General features: G+C 40.4%; 1 protein-coding gene across 1 annotated transcript in view; it reads right to left on the bottom strand.

Moving 5' to 3' along the window:
• The window catches only part of cacna1c (calcium channel, voltage-dependent, L type, alpha 1C subunit), an 890,104-nt gene that overhangs the window by 288,974 nt on the left and 580,963 nt on the right, over window positions 1-20,167 (bottom strand). The window contains exons 18-20 of the mRNA XM_043708872.1: window positions 17,021-17,090; window positions 14,775-14,907; window positions 1,263-1,392 (exon numbers count right to left, since the gene is read on the bottom strand). Coding sequence (XP_043564807.1) covers window positions 1,263-1,392; window positions 14,775-14,907; window positions 17,021-17,090 — 333 coding nt within the window. The remainder of the gene's footprint in view (window positions 1-1,262; window positions 1,393-14,774; window positions 14,908-17,020; window positions 17,091-20,167) is intronic.

Genomic DNA, 20,167 nt, shown 5'->3' with positions numbered 1-20,167 from the left:
TTTTCCCACTCCCTTTCTGACATGACCATCCTTGGCTTCCTCCATTGCCACAATGAACCAAATCGCAAATTGGAGGACTTCTTCTTTCGCCTGGGCAGCCAACAGCCTGGAGGACTTAATATTGAGTTTTCCAATTTCAAATAACTTCCCTTCCCATCCCTCAACTTCTTTCCCAGCCCATTGTTCCACTCCTTACTGTCACCAATCCGATTCATTCCTCTCATTGACCAACCAGGTCGCACCCTCTACCTGAGTTCACCTATCCACTTCACCACCCTGACCCACCAGCCTCTTCATCTGTAGCTTCCCTTACACACACCTCCAGTCCTGAAGAAGGGTTACACCTGAAATGTCAACTTTTCTATCCCCTGATACTGCCTGGCTTGCTGTATTCTTCCAGCATCCTGCCTGCCATCTTTAAACACAGTGACAAAGTACTTCTATCCCTTCCTGATATCTCACTGTGTCTGCACTCAGAATCCAACTCATCAATTCTACGCCAAAATTCCTTAAGCATCCAACACTTGCTGCAGATATGATCATTGTGGATTGCATCGGTGTCCACTAGCTCTCTCCCCGTACTATAGCCAAAACACATCATACAGCTTGCTTAGCCACCTCTATTCTACTTAATTAAATAATTTGGATGTTCAATATTTTAGAAGAAAACTTCCTAACTATACTCTTCAGCTGTAATAATGTCTCCTGATTTAAAGCATATGGTCAATCAAAATGGACGTTGTAGGAATACCCATCAATCACTTATTTTCCTGTGACATCACACTTTGACTCTGAGAGGTAAAAACAGATTCAAGGGATTTCCTGCCACCTCTTATTATCACTTGCCACTGTTGCCTTTCTCATGCAAGTCCATATTGATGATGATCTTCTGCACTCTCCTCCCAATCTGCTTCACAATCATGTTGATTTGCTGCACCTTCCTCCCAGTCTGCAGTGACGCTGACATGTTTTACACCTTCCAATCACAGGTCAAGTCCTACAACTCTTCACCCCACAATTGGTGCTATGTGAAAGTGACAGCGACTAAACTGCTAACTGCAGTTTGTACTTGGATTGAATATAATTTGTTTGGGAAGGGGTGAAAGAGCAAGAAAATGAACTGTAGCCTTGAGTGTAAATGAAATCACTTCACTAAAATCACTTCCACTGAAACAATTTTAAAACAAATGAGAGATTTATTCCATGCTATTTAAATGCAGTAGATATACAATTGGTTCAAAGCTTCATATTTTTAAACTTACTTGATTTCTTCTGGTGTTCTGGTGGACAGGATCTTCTGCTGCCAAAGAAATACTACTCATGAGGATGAAGAACAAGATGAGATTTGTAAAAATGTTGTCATTGACGATCCTGTGGCACAGTACCCGGAATCTGAAAGATAGATATATATGAGATGTGAATGGATTACTAAATAATCCTCCTATTTTCTTGGCTTCAATCCCAAGATTTGTCAACACATAATCCAAAATCAAGTCTTTACCCAAATTGCCAGAAGATTTCGACCTTGATTTTCATTCTTAAATAATGTGTGCATAGATGGGAGTGTTTTTAGCACAACAAACCTAACCTTTATGAATGACAAGCACAATCCTCATTTTCAATTTGCAGTGGTGAGGATGTGCTGGACTGGAATTCAGGCTGGGAGTCTTGAGTTGAGCTGAGAAACCTGCTGGGTTCCAAGGTGGGTTGGATAGAAAGCCCACCTTTAGGCTCAAAAACTGTGTCCATAAGTTAAAATAAAACTTTCTTCAACCCCTCAACCTTAACAAACTGTTCACTCTCTGATCTATGCCACCCAAGATACCTAATTACCTGCACCCTTCTCCTTATGCCCCTCTACCCCTTCCCTGACCCTTCATGCCTCAATACTACTACATGCCTCTCTACCTATACATCAAGGCCCCTCATTAACACAATTTCAACAGTGCCAACTCATGCCAAGCAATATTTCTACCCACCACTCTTTCTTCTTCACCTACCATGCCAACTCACTTACTATTGACTAGTACTGATGCACATAGGAGAAAAAACATTAAATTTAATTACTTAAAGTTCTATACAGCAGACTATACTTTGTTGAGAAAAACACATTTCGACAGTTCTTATGAAGTTTGACACTTCTTGCCAGGCTTTACATTTCTTTGAAAGCTTGACAGTTCCTCGAGGCTTGTGCATCGTTTAGGCACAATGTTTGCTATTGTTAATGCTCCTAAATGTACCTGAGCCCCCAATCTCTCAACCTATCTCATTGGGACCTGATCTGCCTCCATGCCCCCCAAAAGGTACCTGACCTGTCTTAAGGGTAACCATCCCCCAAAAGACGCCTGAGCACCATATCCATCGGGCTATGCTTCTCTCCAAAAGGGTACCCTGGAAATGCAAATGTATTCACAAAGTTCAGATCTACTCTTGCCTGCTCTCATTTGAGACTTCAACTATAGGATGTCGAAATCCCACTTCAGTGGAGGCAATTGGTGATTTAAATAGTTACCTCCCATTGTGATAAAAATTTAGGCCTTACTTAGTGTAACAGAATGTAATTAGATTTCAACAGAGTTCTTCCTGCTTTTCTCTAACTGAAAAAAGGTTGGTCATTTAAAGAAATGTAAAAACAAACATGAATTGAAAAAGGGAATCCATCCACTAAAATTCATTCAACAAGCAGTTCTATGATAATTCCCAGGGAGGTTTAAGAACTAACAAAGCAACAAGCCCTCAGGCATGAGAAAAATATCCATTATTGCAACTTATATGTCAGTGAAAATGCAAAAGCCATCATTGTGTTTCTTTATATTTCAGCAATAAGTCTGTCTAGGCTTTCAGGGCTGTAAGGAAAGCACAAGTGAGTTACTTTCAAATTATAGAGTTTAAAAGTTATAGCAATGTGCTTATTCTTTTGTTTCCAATCTTCCATTGATTTTTTACTTTCCTACTGTGTTCAGGAAGCATGGATACCACAATACTTTGACTAAAATTCTTTAGCTAAAGCTTATTTATTTTTTGCATTTGTTACCTCTTCATCATATATAATTAAAGTATAATGGGATTTATTATTTAAATATATACAATTAATTATAAATAAATTATAAGATAGCATTTAATTTTTTTATAAAAATTAAAAATTAAGAGAGCTACATTTGATATACTCAGATGATCCTAATTGTTATGAAGATGTGAGTGTACTTTAAGAGAGTTAAAAGCAGCAGAACTACCGGACACAGCACAAAGTGTTCTCAATAAGGCAACAATGTATCTAACACTTGGTCAAACAACTTGATTAGTGTGCTTCCTAGAGTCAAAAACAAATTTGAAATTGACCAATCACTTTAAATTATACTCTGGAAAAATACCAATTTCCAATCATGTTGAATTGAGTGTATTGAAAATCTTAAAAGCCAATAACACAATCCGATGCTCTGGGGTATAAGACTGGGGGTGGGGGGAGGGAAATGAACAGTTGAGAGGAGAACTGCTAAGTCCTACCATGTAACAGACTGCTTGAAAAAAATGTCTTTTAAAAGTACCTTTTTGATCAATAACCTGCAACGCAGAAATGCCTAACAAGAAGACATAGGAAGATCCAAAGACAAGAACCTAAAGCTGCCTTGTTTTGAGATAAAAAGTGCTGTTTTGTAAATCTTAGTTGGGACTTTTATCGGACTAGTATTATAGAAGGGAAGGTAAAAAGTAGATTAGAGAAATAAATTGTAAATAGTGATTCGTTACTTATTCTCTGTTATACTTAGAGAAATAAAGTTGTCAATTTTTAATTTACATAGTTCTTGGCCACTTGAACTTTTACAGATTACTGCATGGGATAAATCTTTTCTGTGTTGCTGGTTTTAAATTAAGCAGGAGAGTTTACCCCGTGTCGTAACATAATATAACCGTCAGAGCCAACATGGGTAAATTAAGTAAACAATTTTCAAAGCCTTAGGGGGAGTGAGGTGCATGCAGCAATTCACTTACTGTTGTAGAGAATGACATGCAGCCAATGGGTCAAGTAGTCTGCATCTGTGTCAGAGTGTTTCCGTGGGCTGGATTTAATGTAGGCAGTGGATGTCTCTATCAAAGAATTGCCAATTGGCAGGAGTCCTCAAAACCTCAACAAACATTTAGGTACTTCAGTGAACAGAGTTGAGCCTTTCCCAGGATCTAGCACCTGGTAGAATTCTGTCTGCTTAGATCTGTTAGCCACCAGCAGCTGTATTAAATGACAGCACCACTGGGGAGGTAGTGGCTGCTATCCAGACTATACAACCAGGAGGACTGGCACTGTTCCTAAATCTCAGACCATAGTTGAACGGGAAATGAGAGTTAGGGATTTACTATCAAAGACTGTCAATGGTAGACCAATTTTTGAACATTAAGAAAAGTATCTCAGTGGCACCTACTTGCATGCACTCACATTTCATCATGATTTAATCTCATCACATTTATATACAGTTTTACATTATTCATGCAATAGACAAAACAGTGTCAATTCCTGACATCAAATTCAGAGTGTGTATCTGGTGGATCCGGATCACCACTTGGCCCTCCACGCTTCCTTGGGGTAACAGTCCCAATATTTTCAGTACTTTGCATGGACAGTGACTAACTTATACCACTTCCATGGAGGATGGTTCTGGACACAGCCCAGCCTCACCACATTATCATGGCACATAGTTCTCTACTTCAAAACTGTACTGCACTATAACGTTGCTCTCAGGCCACTTTGCATGCAGGGTCAACCACCCAGCAGGTTTATGCATCAGGGTGCATCACATGACTCATCACTTGTTCTTTTAGTATTCACTTACTGATTACTTCTTGAAATGTCACAGCTGAGATCAAGAGTGCAACATACAGGAAATGAGAAGCTAGAATCTTCCCAGCCCCGGAATGAGCAAGGTACTAATAAATCAATTGAGAAAATGTGGCAAGATCAGAAAAATTATCGCAAGCAAAGTTAGTGCAATTTTCCAACCAAAGTTATGATCCAAGATAGAAATCTCGCTTGTGAGTGAAGAGATGTCTATTTGCACACAATAACATCTCATTAATGCCAAATCTCACATCATTTATATGCAGTTTGCTGTTACACCACCACGCAGTAGAGAGAAATTATAGAGCAGCATGACATGTAAATTGAAGAAGGTACCTGATAGCTCCAGGTCACTACTCACTTTTCCAGGTTCCACCCCAGCCAGTATTTCTTAATGTCCCAGGGCAAGCTCCAATGACAACAGCTGCCTGTATCGTTCATCTACTGAGGTTGACATCAACATTCACCAGTCTCATGTCACTACATGATCATGGCCCACTGATAATATAGTTCACCACTTCAATATTGCACTTTTCAGTGCACCAACACTTTTCATTACAATGTTGCTACAAAATTACATTCTGTGCAGAGACAGCCATTCATCTCATGCATCAGAACAGAGTGCATCCTGGGGGTCCAAGTGTGTTGCTTTAGTGCTCACTCACTTTGTGCTCACTTGGATGTTCACTGGATTTCTGCCTTGCCTTGCCATTTTGTGTTTTACCACCTCATTCAGCATTTACAGCTGCAGCGTACTTTGGTCTTTGTTTGCCTTTTAGCACATACACAAAAGTGGCCAGTCTTGATCATTCAAGGGACTGAACAGCTTGTTGTGTGAGACCATGCTATGTCAATGTCACACCAAACATACTGTATGCCCTTTAACCAAGTGGCTAAATCTCAAAGTACAAGGGATGTAGTTCTCAACCAAGTCAAGGGGCACTGCTATTAAATCAAGGGGTCCTGCTATAGTCAGTTAACAATATTGTCCGATATCAGTTCAGGAGCTTAGATGTAGTCAGTTGGGTCTGGGGAATGGTCTGGAGTTCTGTATCGTTACATTCTATGAAATGGTTATGGTCAGTCCTGCAGGTCCAGTGCAATCCTTCTGGGGATTAGTGGTAAGTCAGTCAGGGAGCTGCATTGAGATCAGTCAGGGGTCTGGTCACCTATCATTTGGAGCTGTCATTCCAAGTTGGTCATAGGTTTGGGGAGGGATTAGTTGAAGCTTCCTGCAACTCACTGTGTTGCCTTCTATCCTCAACTGAATTGTAAATGTACAAAGTAAATGCGATGAGAACTATAAATGCCACATTGCAGGAGTGGGTTGACTGAGATTTTCTTTATGTTTGAGGATGTGGGTTCTGCATCATTGCATGTAAAGTGAAGCCTTTCAAGGACAATTACATTAATCAGACATTTACACAGAACGGGTTCAACGTATCTGTAGTCAAAGAATTCTACATGTAAAACATATTCAGCGGCCAAATATGTCCTGATCACAACCAATCTTGACCATGTCATTAGTCATGACAAAATGATCATTGTTATCTGTGTTCATTTAATGAAGGAGTGCTGGTGTGATAGGCCAGAATTTCCTGTCAGCAATGACTGCTTCAGTTGCTTGAGTGTGCATGATAGCACAATCGCAGCATGGTAGGGATGCAGTGCTTACATTATAGTTGAGCTTGAGATAACTCCATGTTTTTCGGACTGTAAACCTTTGACCAGCATTCCACAGAGATCGGTGCTGGGTGCACTTTTGTCTGTCATTTATATAAATGATGTAGATAAAAATTCAGAAAACATGGTTAGTAAGTGTGCAGAAGACACCAAGATTGGTGGTATAGTGGACAGTGAAGAAGATTATCTAAGATTACAAAGAGGTCTTGATCAATTGGGTCAGCAGGCTGAAGAGCAGCAAATAGAGTTTAATTTGGATAAATGTGAGGTATTGCATTTTAATAAAACAAAGACATGATTTGGAGGTGCCTGTGTTGGACTGGTATGTACAAAGTTAAAAATCACACAACACCAGGTTATGTTCCAACAGGTTTATTTGAAAGCAATAGTTTTTGGAGTGCTGCTTCTTCATCAAGTGGTTATGGAGTGTAATAGTATAAAACAAAGAAAATACTTGTCCAGTTAAAAGGAGGGCCTTGGGCAGTTTTGTAGAACAGAGAGACCTTGGGGTTTAGTTACATAATTCTTTGAAATTTGCATCACATAGGCTGGTCACGAAGGTGTGTAACATTGTTCAGACCCTTGAATATAATAGTTGGGACATTATCTTGAGGCTGCATGGGATGTTGATGAGGCCTCTTCTGGAGTAGTGTGTCAAGTTCTGGTCTCTGTTATATGAAGGATATTATTAAACTGGAGAAGTTTCAGAAGAGATTTACCAGGATGTTGCCAGGAATGGAAGATTTGAGTTACAAGAAGAGGCTGAATAGGTTTGGTCCTTCTCCACTGGAGTGTACGAGGGTGAGAAGTGACCTTTTTGAGGTCACCTTATATAAAATAATGAGGGGTATAGATAAGGTGAACGAATGGCAGGTATCCTTTCCCTTAGGTGGGGTATTTCAAGACTGGGGGCAATATTTTGGTGAGAGGAGAAAGATTTAGAAAAGACATGAGGGGCAATTTGTTTACAGAGAGTGGTTCATGTGTGGAATTAGCTTCAAGAGCAAGTGGTGGATGCAGGTACAGTTATGATGGTTAAAATATATTTAGATGTGAATTAGAAATGTTTGGAGGGATATAGACCAAGAACAGGGGTGTGATTAATTTAGTTTGGGATATGATCGGTATAGACTGGTTGGACTGAAGGGTCTGTTTCTGTGTTGTGTGACTCTCTGACTATGCTCTATAACTCGTGAGAGCTCATGGAGACAAACCCTCCAAGAATTCCCCCTGGAATTGTCATTTTGCCAATGTGTTGATAAATTTCAGCCCACTGACACTAATTCTGCAATATCGATGTGATCTTTCTTTATTGATTCATGGGATATGAGCATTGCTGGCTTGGCCAGAATTTATTTCCCATTCTTACTTGCCTTTGAAAAGGTGGTGGTGGAGTTGTTTTCTTGAACTGCTCAAGTCCATTTGGGATATATTATTGAGGATTGGGATACTTATGGATCTTCTGCCTCAGCAACTTGTTTAATTGTCTACCACCATTCATGACAGGAAATGGTTGGACTGCAGAGCTTAAACCTGATCCAATGGTATGGAATTGTTTAGCACTAACAATCATTTGTTGCCTATGATGTTGGCATGCAAACCAGTAATCTTGTTTTGTAGCTTCACCAGGTTAACAGCTCAGTTGTAGTTATGATGGTGTTGTTCCTGGCATGTCCTCCTGCACTCTTCATTAAACCAGGGTTGGCTCCAAGGCTTGACAGTAAAAGTAAAGTGGAGGAAATGCTGGACCATGACGTTGTTGATTGTATACAAGAATAATACTGTTGTTCCTCAGCACCTTGCTGATGTCCAGATCTTGAGTTGCTAGATCTTTTCACAATCTATCCAATGCAGTGTGGTGATAGATTACATCCTCAATGTAAAGACAGGACTTTGTCTCAATGAGGACTGTGCAGCCGATGCTGCTATCAATCCTGTCATGGATCAGGCAGATTGGTAAGGATGACGTCTGTAGCGATTGTAATGAGGTCAGCCAGGTGGACCTCATAGAATATGAGTTTCCTGATTGAGGCTGTTAATCAGGTGTAATCAGGGAACCTTGGCTATTAGGCAGTTACAAACAAGAGTGTCAGAGGCAGTCTGAGAACCGGCTCTGAGGAAGATGGACCAGTGTCAATAAAGAGTGACTTGGTGATAGGATATTGGCCTTTGTGTAGTTCAGTGGTGACAAAAGAAAATAAGTTGCTGAAGAAATTTGCTCATAACAAGTGTCTTTGAGTTGGGGTAAGCATTTCTGGTATCATGCCATTATTTGGGAAGCCTGACTCATTTGAACTTGCGGTTGAAGACTGGGCCCAGTATGTGGAAAGAATGCAATATTGTTTCTAGGCAAATGACATTGGGGTAGACGAAAAGCAATGAGCAATTCTCCCAACAACTTGTGAAACCGCAATGTTTTCAATTATTAGAACTCTAACATTTCCCAAGGCGCCAGATACTAAAACCTTTCAAGATTTAGTTAAGGAATATTACAACCACAAGCCTCCATGAATTCTGAGACTCTATCGGTTTTACTCGACAGTTTGAGAAATAGGGGAATCTATGTCGGGATTTTTGACAAGGTTAAGACAATTAGCAGAGGCATGTGACTTTGATTTGACCCTTAATGAAATGCAAAGAAACAGTTTGGTATTTGGGATGAATGATGTAACCAAGCAAAACTGCCTACTAGCTGAAGCCCTACTGAACTCCAAAAATGCATCAAGTGGAGCATATGAGTTATACAGCAAGTTGGGGGAAGTGGACACCTTCACCAGACTGAATGAACTTGGGGACCCATTTGAGTGAAGGCAATTGCATTGTCTCACTCAGGATATATCCTGAACAGAGAGACTGTATGTCAGCCCACAGCAAAGCACCAAAACAAAGCCAAGCCTCAGCCAAACAGTTAAAACTTTCTTCAGGATCCGAGCCAGCAAGACATTATAGATGCTGCTGGTATGCAGACACAAGACAGCAAAACAGTCCCACTGAGCCTGAATCGAGTAAGAGAACTCATAAGTCGGTATCCAGGAGAGTGTACACTCTGGAAGGCCCACTTATTTCTGGCTGGGAATATGGAAAATAAAGAACATGAAAGCATGGGAAGGGTTAAAGTATGAAGACCACTGGCAATCTGTGGTAGGCAGGATGGGGTAAGAATAGTGGAATGCTCTTACACCAATTAGCAGAGTAAGATTAAAGCTGAAAGGTCAGTGTGGTGAGATGAGATAACACAAGTAATAAAGCAAGTTTCTTTGTTAAATGTTATGACGACAGGATTGGGACCATAAATATTTGGGACATAACATTAAAATATCTAATTAATAGTAGAGTCAGCATGAGACAGGAGACTATTGTAATAGATGGAATAGCTAAATATCTATCATGACAGGTTATTCTGGAATGGAAGATCACTGTAGCAGAGTTAGCAATAAATATCTAACCTTGACATTAGGATAACATTAAGTAGAATGTACAACTAAGGAGATAATGGGAACTAACATCACTGGTTTGTTGTGTAGCTAGATTGAGGTAGTTTGATTAATATAGTTGGACATGCTGATAAACTAACAGAAACATGATAATAAAAGATGGAAAAATCCACGGACCCTGAGGTTTGGGGGCATTCGAGAATAATCTGCTTTCTCAGTGTCACAGTTTTTTGTTTGCAAATAAAAGACCTACTTCTTGAAGAACTCTCTGCATCTCCTGATGATTCTCTATATTTTCTCCACAATAGGAAGTTAAATTGCTTAGATTAGATGAGATTCACTACAGTGTAGAAACTGGCCCTTTGGCCAAACACGTCCACACCGACTCTCCGAAGAGCAACCCACCCAGACCCATTCCCCTACATTCACCCCTGACTAATGCACCTAACACTCTGGGCAATTTAGCATGGCCAATTCATCTAATGCTGCACATCTTTGGACTGTGGGAGGAAACTGGAGGAAATCCACACAGACACGGGGAGAAGGCGCAACTCCACACAGACAGTTGTCCAAGGCAGGAATTGAACCCGGGTTCCTGGCGCTGTGACGCAGCAGTGCTAACCACTGAGCCACCGTGCTGCCCATCCAAATCAAAACCAATCAAAATAAACATCAGCTTAAATGGTCATTCAGTTCTAGTGGAGGTTGATATTGGAGCAGCTGTATCAGTAACTTCAGAACCAGTCTTTGAACAAAATTTTCTCTGGACTCCAACCCTTACGTTGCCTAAGACCTCATCTAGACTGAGAACCTGTAATAGGGAACTTTTACAGATTAAGGGTACAATTTTGGTTCTCGCAGTTGAGAAGCAGCTGGTTCAGTTACCACTGTAGTCAAAGGCTTGGACCCAGTCCTGATGGGGCAACTTTGGTTAAGGAAACTTCACCTTAATTGGCTCAACATTTTACGATTGCTCCTGAGTCTTAATTAAATATCCAGAGATTTCTCAGGAAGTCAAGGGACTATCAAAGGAGATAAGGCCACCTAGGATGTTGACCAGAAAGCAATTCTAGATTCTGCGAGGCCTGCCCAGTGCCATTTGCAAAAGTAGAGATATAAATCAGGAGGCTGGAAAGCGAAGGAATCATCAAACTAGCTTAATGAAAGGGAGCACAGGTCATACTGCTTATGAAACCCGACAGGTTAGTTTGCCTTGCTTTTCTCAGCTTTCAGTGGGGCTGTCCTTCATGAAGCTGGACAAGAGCCATACATACCCGTAATTGTGATTAAATGAGCATTCTGAGAAGTATGCTATAATTAATAGCCATAAGGGTTTGTACCAATATAGGAGATTGCCATTTGGGGCATCACCAACTTATGCCATTTTCAATGGATGATAGAGAACATTTTACAAAGTCTACCCCAGGTCGCCAGTTATCTGGATGATCCACCAATAACAGGGAAGACCAATAAAAGGCACTTAGAGGACTTGGAAATAGTTAGACGTTTCTCTGACGTAGGTGTAGAAGGGAAAAATGCATGTTCCAGATGCCCCAAATGAGCTACTTAGGTTACAGAGTTGACAAGACTGGGTTACATCTGTTGGAAGATCAAGTGAGGCCCCTACTCCCACATTTGTACAGGAGCTTAAGTCTTACCTTGAATGGTGAATTATTATGGAAAATTCAGACATAATCTGGCTGCCATCGTTGTACCCTTATAGTTTCTATTGAAAAAGGGACAGACTTGGAAATGGTCTCATAGCCAAGACATAGCCTTTAGGGAAGTGAAGGTGTTGGCACACTATGATGGCAAATGGGATGTGGTGCCGACATGCAATGCCCACCACACATTATCAGGGTAGTGTTGGCTCATAGATGGCTCAATGGAGACGATTTCCCAATAGTGTATGCTTCCCGGACTTTGGCTGACACATAGTGCAAATAAGTCCAGATAGAGAAGGAAGGTTTTGTAGTCATTTTTGGTGTGAGAAAGTTCCACCTACTTTTACAGATGTAGGTTTGTAATAGTATCAAATCACAAATCCCTCTGGGACTACTCAAAGAGGACAAGGTTGTGCCATCCATAGCTTCAGATCAAACTCAGCAGTTAGCTCTCATTCTAAGTGTGTACAATTATAAGTTGGAACACAGTCCGGGAGGCCGAGTAGCAAATGCGAATGCTTTGAGCCACCTTCAGCTGGCAGATGCCTGACTGGTGATGTCACCACTGGAAAAGTCCGTTTTGGCTTAAACTTTTGAGACACCCTTCTGGTCATGATTGACAATGTCAGACTGTGAACACAAAACAATCGGTCCTGGCAAAACTAAAATAGCTGGTGGTCATGGGGGAAACAAAAGGGCCATCACAACCAGAACTGAAATGTTTCTGGTCCAGGTGAGACCAGATTAAGATAGAGGATGGCATTTTATTATGGGGAGCAAGAGTGATTATCCTGAAAAAAGATTGCCGCCAGATACTAGCCGTTTCGAAAATAAAGATTTGGAGACACTGGTGTTGGACTGGGGTGTAAAAAGTTTTAAAAAATCACACAACACCAGGTTATAGTCCAACAGGTTTATTTGGAAGCACTAGCTTTCGGAGTGCTGCTCCTTCATCAGGTGGTTGTGGAGAATCTCTGCAATCACCTGATGAAGGAGCAGCACTCTGAAAGCTAGTGCTTCCAAATAAACCTGTTAGAAAATAAAGATGTTTGCAAGGAATTATGTCTGGTGGCGAGGATTGGATACAGACATAGCTAATGGGGCAGTGCCCAGAGTGCCAACCATGATAAAAATTACTGCCAGTAGCTTTCCCTATTTGCGTGGGAATGGCCGGATAAAACCTGGACTTGCTTACACGTCGACTGTGCTGGCCCTTTCATGGCCCTATTATTCGTAGTGGACGCCCACTCAAAGTGGTTGGATGTACAAAGAGTTCAATCATCAAAAGCTGTGAGCATCTTTTGCAATTCAAAAGCTTCCAGAAGTGATAGTCACAATCAACAAGCCATCATTTACCAACAGGGAATTAGAGTATTCTTGAAGTCAAATGGCATTCGGTATATAAAGGTAGCTCCATATCATCCATTGTCCAATAGTCCGGGGGAAACAGCAGTCCAAACCTTGAAGGCAGGCTTAAAGAAACAACCTACAGCTTCATGAGCTACAAAACTGTCCTGTTCATATTTGATTGTAGGTCTACCCCTCATGCAACTATAGAGATAGCTCAAGCAGTGTTGCTAATGGGAAAAAGACTCTGCACCGGATTAAATCTGATTTTTCTAGACCTGGGGTTGAGGGTGAAACAGCATGCTGGACACAAGGCTCCTCTAAGTGAGAGAAACAGTTTACTTCAGGGGATGAAGTTTGGTGCCAAAACCATGGAAATGACTCTGCATTGATCAGAGGTATGGTTGACGAGAGGTCAGGTCCAGTGATGTATAAAGTTTGCATAGATGAGGTAGTCCTAAACTAGCATTTGGACTAAACAAAAGCAGCAAACTTGCAAACAAAGCAGGAGCAAAAGCTACCAGGCCCCTCAGAACAGCTGGAAAGGCTGTTGGAACCCATGGGTTCTCCCTCTCCATCTCGGTTGAGAAACCTCAGAGTCTAAGAAAGACTCAGATGTTGAAGCCTCAATGCCTTTACTGCCTGAAGAAAAGGATGAGTTTCTTCTGACACGTCCCGGTACACGCTGTCCATATCTGAGGCTGAGTTGGAGGAACCGGACCTGGTGTGATAACACTCCAGGACAGTTTACAAGAAAAAGAGCAGGCAAAATCCCTGGACTTAGAGGAGGAGAGATATAGTGACTGTAGCAAGTTAGCCAGGTGGACATCTCTGATTAGGGCTGTTAAACTGGTCCAGTCAGGGAGCCTCGGCTGACATACAAACAGGAGTTTCAGAGATTCTGTTCAGGGTGAGAGCTAACTCTGAGGAAGCCTGATAAATGTCAAGTACTAAACATGTGCAAATAAAGGGTGACATGGCACTGGGATAATGGCTTGTGTGAAGTTATTTCAATGTCAAGTACATTTTTGTCTCTCTTGTTGGTGCCTTCATCATCTGCTGCAAACACAGTACAGCTGATAGGTCCTTTAAGTCTGGACCATCTCTGTCAACAGTGGTGCTTCATTAGCCATGGCAAGGGATGGGGGATTATTTTAACTGGTACCATGAGACTCCATGGGCCCAAGAGTCAATCTTGAGGTCTCCTGAGCAACTCTTTCCAAACTGCATGTGGCAACTCTGCTGGATCAATCCGTCCCCCAGTGAAACAAGACATACCCAGGGACGATAATGGCATTGTTTGGGAGAGTATACGTTAAGAGATGATATCAGGAGTCTGACTATGTCAGTCTGTTGATTGACTAATCTGTGAAACTCTTGCATTTTAGCAAGCGCACCGTGATGTTGGCCAGGAGAAAGTTTTATGGTCGACAGGGCTAAGTTGCCATTGTCAATTCCAGTATCTAGGTCAATGCCAGATGGTCTATTTATTTTATTCCTTAATTGTTACCTTTTAGCAGTCTGATACATTGAGGGGGCTGCGAGGTGATTTCAGATGGCAGTTAAGAGTCTATCCCATTGCTATGGGTCTGGAGTCACATGTCGGCCAGACCTTCCATAGATTTGTAAAACCAGATGAGTTTTCACAGCAATTGACAATGTTATCATGATTACCATTATACCCTCAATTCCAGATTTTACTGAATTCAAATTCCACCAAATTCGGCAATAGTGTGTTTTCAACCCAGATTGCCAGTCCAGCAACAGTGTTGTATTATATTGAAGCTTTGTAAAGAACAATCACTTTGAAGAAAATACCTGTTTGTAGTACTGAAGACAAAGAATGCACTGGCATCGGGCATGGGAACAGCCTTCTCTTTTATATGCAGTTCAGAGAGTGGCCGAGGACGTGGTCCTACAGGCATTTCTGGTTCCTCGTCATCTTCATCCCCTGAAGAAAGAAATTTCAGTCTAGTAACTGCAGCTGTGGAATGGACAGCATTTCCCAATCATTGTATTTTTAGCCTTGTTTGTAAATTTTCCTGTTATTCCTACACATATGTCATAAATCTGGCATGAAACATTTTAAAGTGCAAACAATTTAGATCAGATTAGATTCCCTACATTGTGGAAACAGACTCTTCGACCCAACCAGTCCACACCGACCTTCCGAAGAGTAACCCACCCAGACCCAATTCCCTCTGATTAATGCACCTAGCATGGCCAATTCACCTGACCTGCACATCTTTGGACTGTGGAGGAAACCAGAGCACCCATGCAGACATGTGCAAACTCCGCAGACATGTGCAAACTCCACAGACAGTCGCCCGAGGCTGGAATTGAACCTGGGATCCTGGTGCTGTGAGGCATCAGTTCTAACCACTGAGCCACCGTGCCACCCCATTGAAAAATGTTTTACTGGCTTTGGTATTTGCATTTTATTTATGTGAACGTGCTTGACAGCTCCAATGTGATGTCTGGATCTAGAAACTTCTCCCATACTTTAACGTGTGACATGTCTCCATCAGATGTATCAAAGTTTGTCTATTGTTGCTTAATAGTGTAATTTTTAATTTCTTGGGCAAGTGAGATAAATCTTATTTGTATTTGTGATAAACTGTAGTTTTGTCATTTATCATGATCAAAATTACAAGATATTTTGTTTTTCAATCATATTTGCATAGTGTCTTCTCCATAATACATTCAACCTTTGGTTATGTGAAGAATATGATAGAATGATCCTCTTCACTTTCCTCTATTTATCATAATTGATCCTGTTATCTGCAAAACATATTCTAACTTAACGTCACAAATCTAAGTTTGTGTGCTTCCCCATTTTAATCTATATTTGGATCAAGAATTTTCTTCATATTTTCCAAATGATGCAAGAATAGTAATTCCTTGTACCATTCTTCATTCAAAAAAAAATCATGTCACTTGCTGTATTGTCCAACTGGATCATTTTATTGACTGTAGTTTTTGTTTGCAAATCTACATATTTTGCTGACTGAACTTACAGGTTAGGACGTTTTCAAATTCTTTTAAGTAATGGCTCTATTAATCAGTTTAGCTAAAAAATTCAAGGTCCACTACTAGTTCTGTAGAAGGGTCATAGGATCTGAAACATTTTCTCTCCACAGATGCTGTCAGACCTGCTGAGGTTCTCCAGCAATTTCTGTTTTTGATCGTTTCAGATTTTCAGGATCCACAGTTCTTTATTTCATTTTAGAGCTGAACAAGCCAAAACTACTTTCCTGCCTAGTTTTTAAATTACTTGCTCTCTCAAATTACAAAAAAAGACTCAACATCCATTGCGATGCATTCAATGCACTCTCACCATAATTTCTATTGATCTGAGACAATAATTGATATTTGTAGCCCTCCAGTGCTGTAACTAAAAAATAAGGCTTTCAACAATGGATTTTTAAATAATTTTCTTGGCTCCTGTATCTCCCATATTTCACATAATATATCATGCTTCTTAACTGGGAGGCCAGACTGATTTAGTTCATAAGCATATTCCTGGTTGTGAACCTCCTTCATTCAAATTTAGCCTGAGTTGTATGCAAGGTTCACAATCCCCTCATTATCCAGGTTTCAGATTTTTCTCCATTTCAGAATTCTCTCCATCACAACTGACAACTTAAATAAACCTTAGAGAGTACATCAGCTGAGACACTTCTTATGCATTTTTTTGTAATTGATTCCAGATACCCGAAAATGGATCATCTGTATGCTCTGTCAACATGGATATTCATTTTCTTGACTTCTAATTCTCAGTAACTGCAATCCATTGTGAAGAGACTGGAGAGCAAAAGGTAGCAGGCAAATTTAAATGGCAGAATCCTTTTTTGATAAAGAATACACTGTATAAAGCTTTGTTTTCATAGAATCACATAGTACAGAAGAGGCCCTTCTCATTCTGTAAACTTTTTTTGTCCAACTAAAAGTACATTTACATTGTGTAGGGAAGCACAGTCTTTATTTGAACTAAAAAGTCATTAAAAGACAAGTGAATTCGAAAGTAATCATAAGGTTTCACAACAAAATCCTAAAAGTATTACCTGGGAATTCATTGGTAGGATAAGGATTCTTCTCCTCATTGTCCTCAACCTGATAGTCTTCCAATTCAATCTGTGACATATGAAAAGAGATTATTAGTGATTTTTGCAAGAAAAGTAACATTCAAAAATTATCACAAATGCTCAATGATTTCAAAGGAAACTTCATGGAAAGCAATTTAATGACACATCACTGAAATAGTCTATACTGGAAATGAAAAATGATAGGTGAAATGCAATTTTTCCAGTTTTGATTTTTCTTTTTTTTTTAATCCTGTTAATGAAAGTAAAGTTCACCAATAATTACACAAACATGCATTATTTCATTTTACTGTCCTCAATCAATCCTGAGCCATGTGCTGGTAGGAGTCATGTTCCAAATAATAAATCAGTGATTTACTTTGTGATCACACTGCTAAGCTTGCAAATAAATGTTTGTGTTCTTTACCCACATAATCACTTTGGATATTTTGCTTTGTTAAAGATGACCATGCTACATAAATTCAAATTGCCATTGTAAACATAACTTTTAAACCAATGAATGGGAAACCCCCTGATACACCATAAACGTAAAGTTCTCAGATGCAAGTGAGGCATTTAAGTGTGCTGCTATTCATACAGGGAGAGAATAATGTATGGGCTGAGCTTGAAATGTATTCAAGATACAGAGCAATGCCCAGAGGTGCCAGGTGCATGTTTAGTTAAGTTAGGTTTGCACCAAAGTAAGGGTGCAGAACATTTATGAACATTATAACTTGCATTTCATATTGCAATATTACACAAAAGTTTGCATTCTCAATGTGGCTGCAACTGCATGTATGTGGAAGCACAAACATTCTAGGGTCCAACATGAAATCGCAGCGACAGCATCAGCAGTGACGAGTTGGCCCAGCAGCACAGAATCGCCTAGGCCTAGCAGCACAGACACATGGTGGCGGTGTCAGAGGCGAATTTGGTTTCCCGGTGGCTTCTGCATCATCAAGGTGGTCCTAGTGTTGATTTATGGCGGCTGTGGCAAAGGTGAGTTTGGGTTGGGCACAAATTCATGGAGGTGGCAGCAGAGAGTTTGGGTCCAGTGCAAGACCAAGCAGCATTAGCAACGTCTGCATCGATGAGGTGGGCCTGAAGCAGACTCATGACAATGGCGGAGTTGACTTTGGGCTGGTGTGCTAACCAGCAGCAACAGTGGCGCCTGCCTAGGCGAGGTCTATCAATGATATGTAGAGGCGAGGCGAGATGGCACTGAGGAATGGTGACTTTCATTAGCAACGATGGCGTGGTGAAAGGGACTTGTGCCTGGCCATCTGGCCCATGCCCATGACAGAGCACATAACAAGAATGACAGGAATGTTGAACACTTTTTCTTTATTTTTTTTATTTTTCTGCGATTATATTCTATGTTTTCGTTTACTTTTCTGTATTTTTAAGATGACGCCAGAGAGTGACAACACTATACAATGCTTTTTACTGTATTTTGTAACAAAATACATGTGACAATAAATAAATCAAATCAATGTCACTTTACGAGTTTTATAGAATTTGAACATCATAATCTATCTCTTTCAGATTCAAGTTGAATCCATGCTGCAATCTTTAACATCTTGCAGTGCAGGTATAAAACAAGGAAATAAATGCTGAAGCTCTTTTGTTTCTCGTTACAGGTTGAGAAATGGACAAAAGGCCTGTTTCTGAATAACTCTTGTCTCTGACCTGCTCTTGCAGCTATAGCATATATATGGCTGCTCTAGTTCAATTTTTGGCCAATGATAAGACACAGAATGTTGATAGTTGTGTGGGTAATTCAGCTAATGGTAATGTCAGTTAACATCAAGATGCCTCGATATTCTTGTTGGATATGGCCATTGCCTGGTGCCTGTGCTGTGCAAATGCAGCTACCATTTGTCAGCCCAAATGTGGCAGTTTAGATTTTGCTGCATCTGTGTTGAAAAATGTCGTGCTGGAAAAACACAGCAGGCCAGGCAGCATCCGAGGAACAGGAGAATCGATGTTTCGGGCATAAGCCCTTCTTCAGGAAACGTCGATTCTCCTGCTCCTCGGATGCTGCCTGGCCTGCTGTGTTTTTCCACCATGACATTTTTCAACTCTGGTACTCCAGCATCTGCAGTCCTCACTTTCTCCTTTGCAGCATCAGTGCATGGACTTTTCTGAGAAATCACAAATGGTGCTGAACATTGTAAAGTCATCAGCAACCACTACTTCTGACTTTATGATTGAAAGAAGATCATTGATAAAGCAGCTGAAGATGGCTGGATCTAAGGCACAACCCTGAGAAGATTCTGAAGAAATGTCCTAGAGCTGAGGTGACAGACCTCCAACAATGATAATCACCTTCCTAATGCTGCAGATGGCTCTAACCAGCTAATATTCAATTTTCAAATGTGTGATCAACTTCAACCAACTGGGACATACAGGAATTTAGTTGCAAACACTAACAGCAGTACATTAACGGAATTATTGTCCTGCATCACTTAATATAGCCCTGGATAACTTTTTACAAGACCTTCCTGTCGCTATGTCCCTTTAGCTCAGAAAGTGATGCCAAGCCTAATTTAGACATAGATCCAGCAAAACTACTGTTGATGTAAATCATTAGAAAAATCTTCATCAGAATGTTTATGTTATTTTACATAAGTATATTTGGTAAGGTTGAAAAGCATGTGTAATTAGCTAGTTCCACGCTATTTTCAAATAAGTTAACATTAACATCTTAGAAAATGAATGTCAGTTTAATAAAACTATGATTTGAATTACATCATCCTAAATTATATTAGCTTAAATCAGATGTAGTTAAATGGTCAAAATCATGTGAGGTCCATAAAATCTAAGGTCATCGTATTATTTAAGTCACATGGAGGTGAATTTACTTAGATTTACATAGAACTTACAACAAGTCATATGGCTCAGCCAATCAGGGTATGTGCTTATCCTTCAATGAGTAGTCTCCTTACTTCCATGTGCACCACCTCATTGTGAAATACAAGTTGGAATTAGAAAGAGCCACAACCTTCCCCTTGAATATGACCCTACCTCTGATCACCAAGCCATCATCTACCAGACCATCACAATCTCATCACTTCAGGAGATTGCCCATCTACAGCCTCCAACCTGATAGGTCCCCAAACCCACACC

The sequence above is a fragment of the Chiloscyllium plagiosum genome, chromosome 19, assembly GCF_004010195.1.
Source record: "Chiloscyllium plagiosum isolate BGI_BamShark_2017 chromosome 19, ASM401019v2, whole genome shotgun sequence".
In the NCBI taxonomy this organism is placed as follows: Eukaryota; Metazoa; Chordata; class Chondrichthyes; order Orectolobiformes; family Hemiscylliidae; genus Chiloscyllium; species Chiloscyllium plagiosum.
This window is presented reverse-complemented; position numbering and strand designations above follow the sequence as displayed.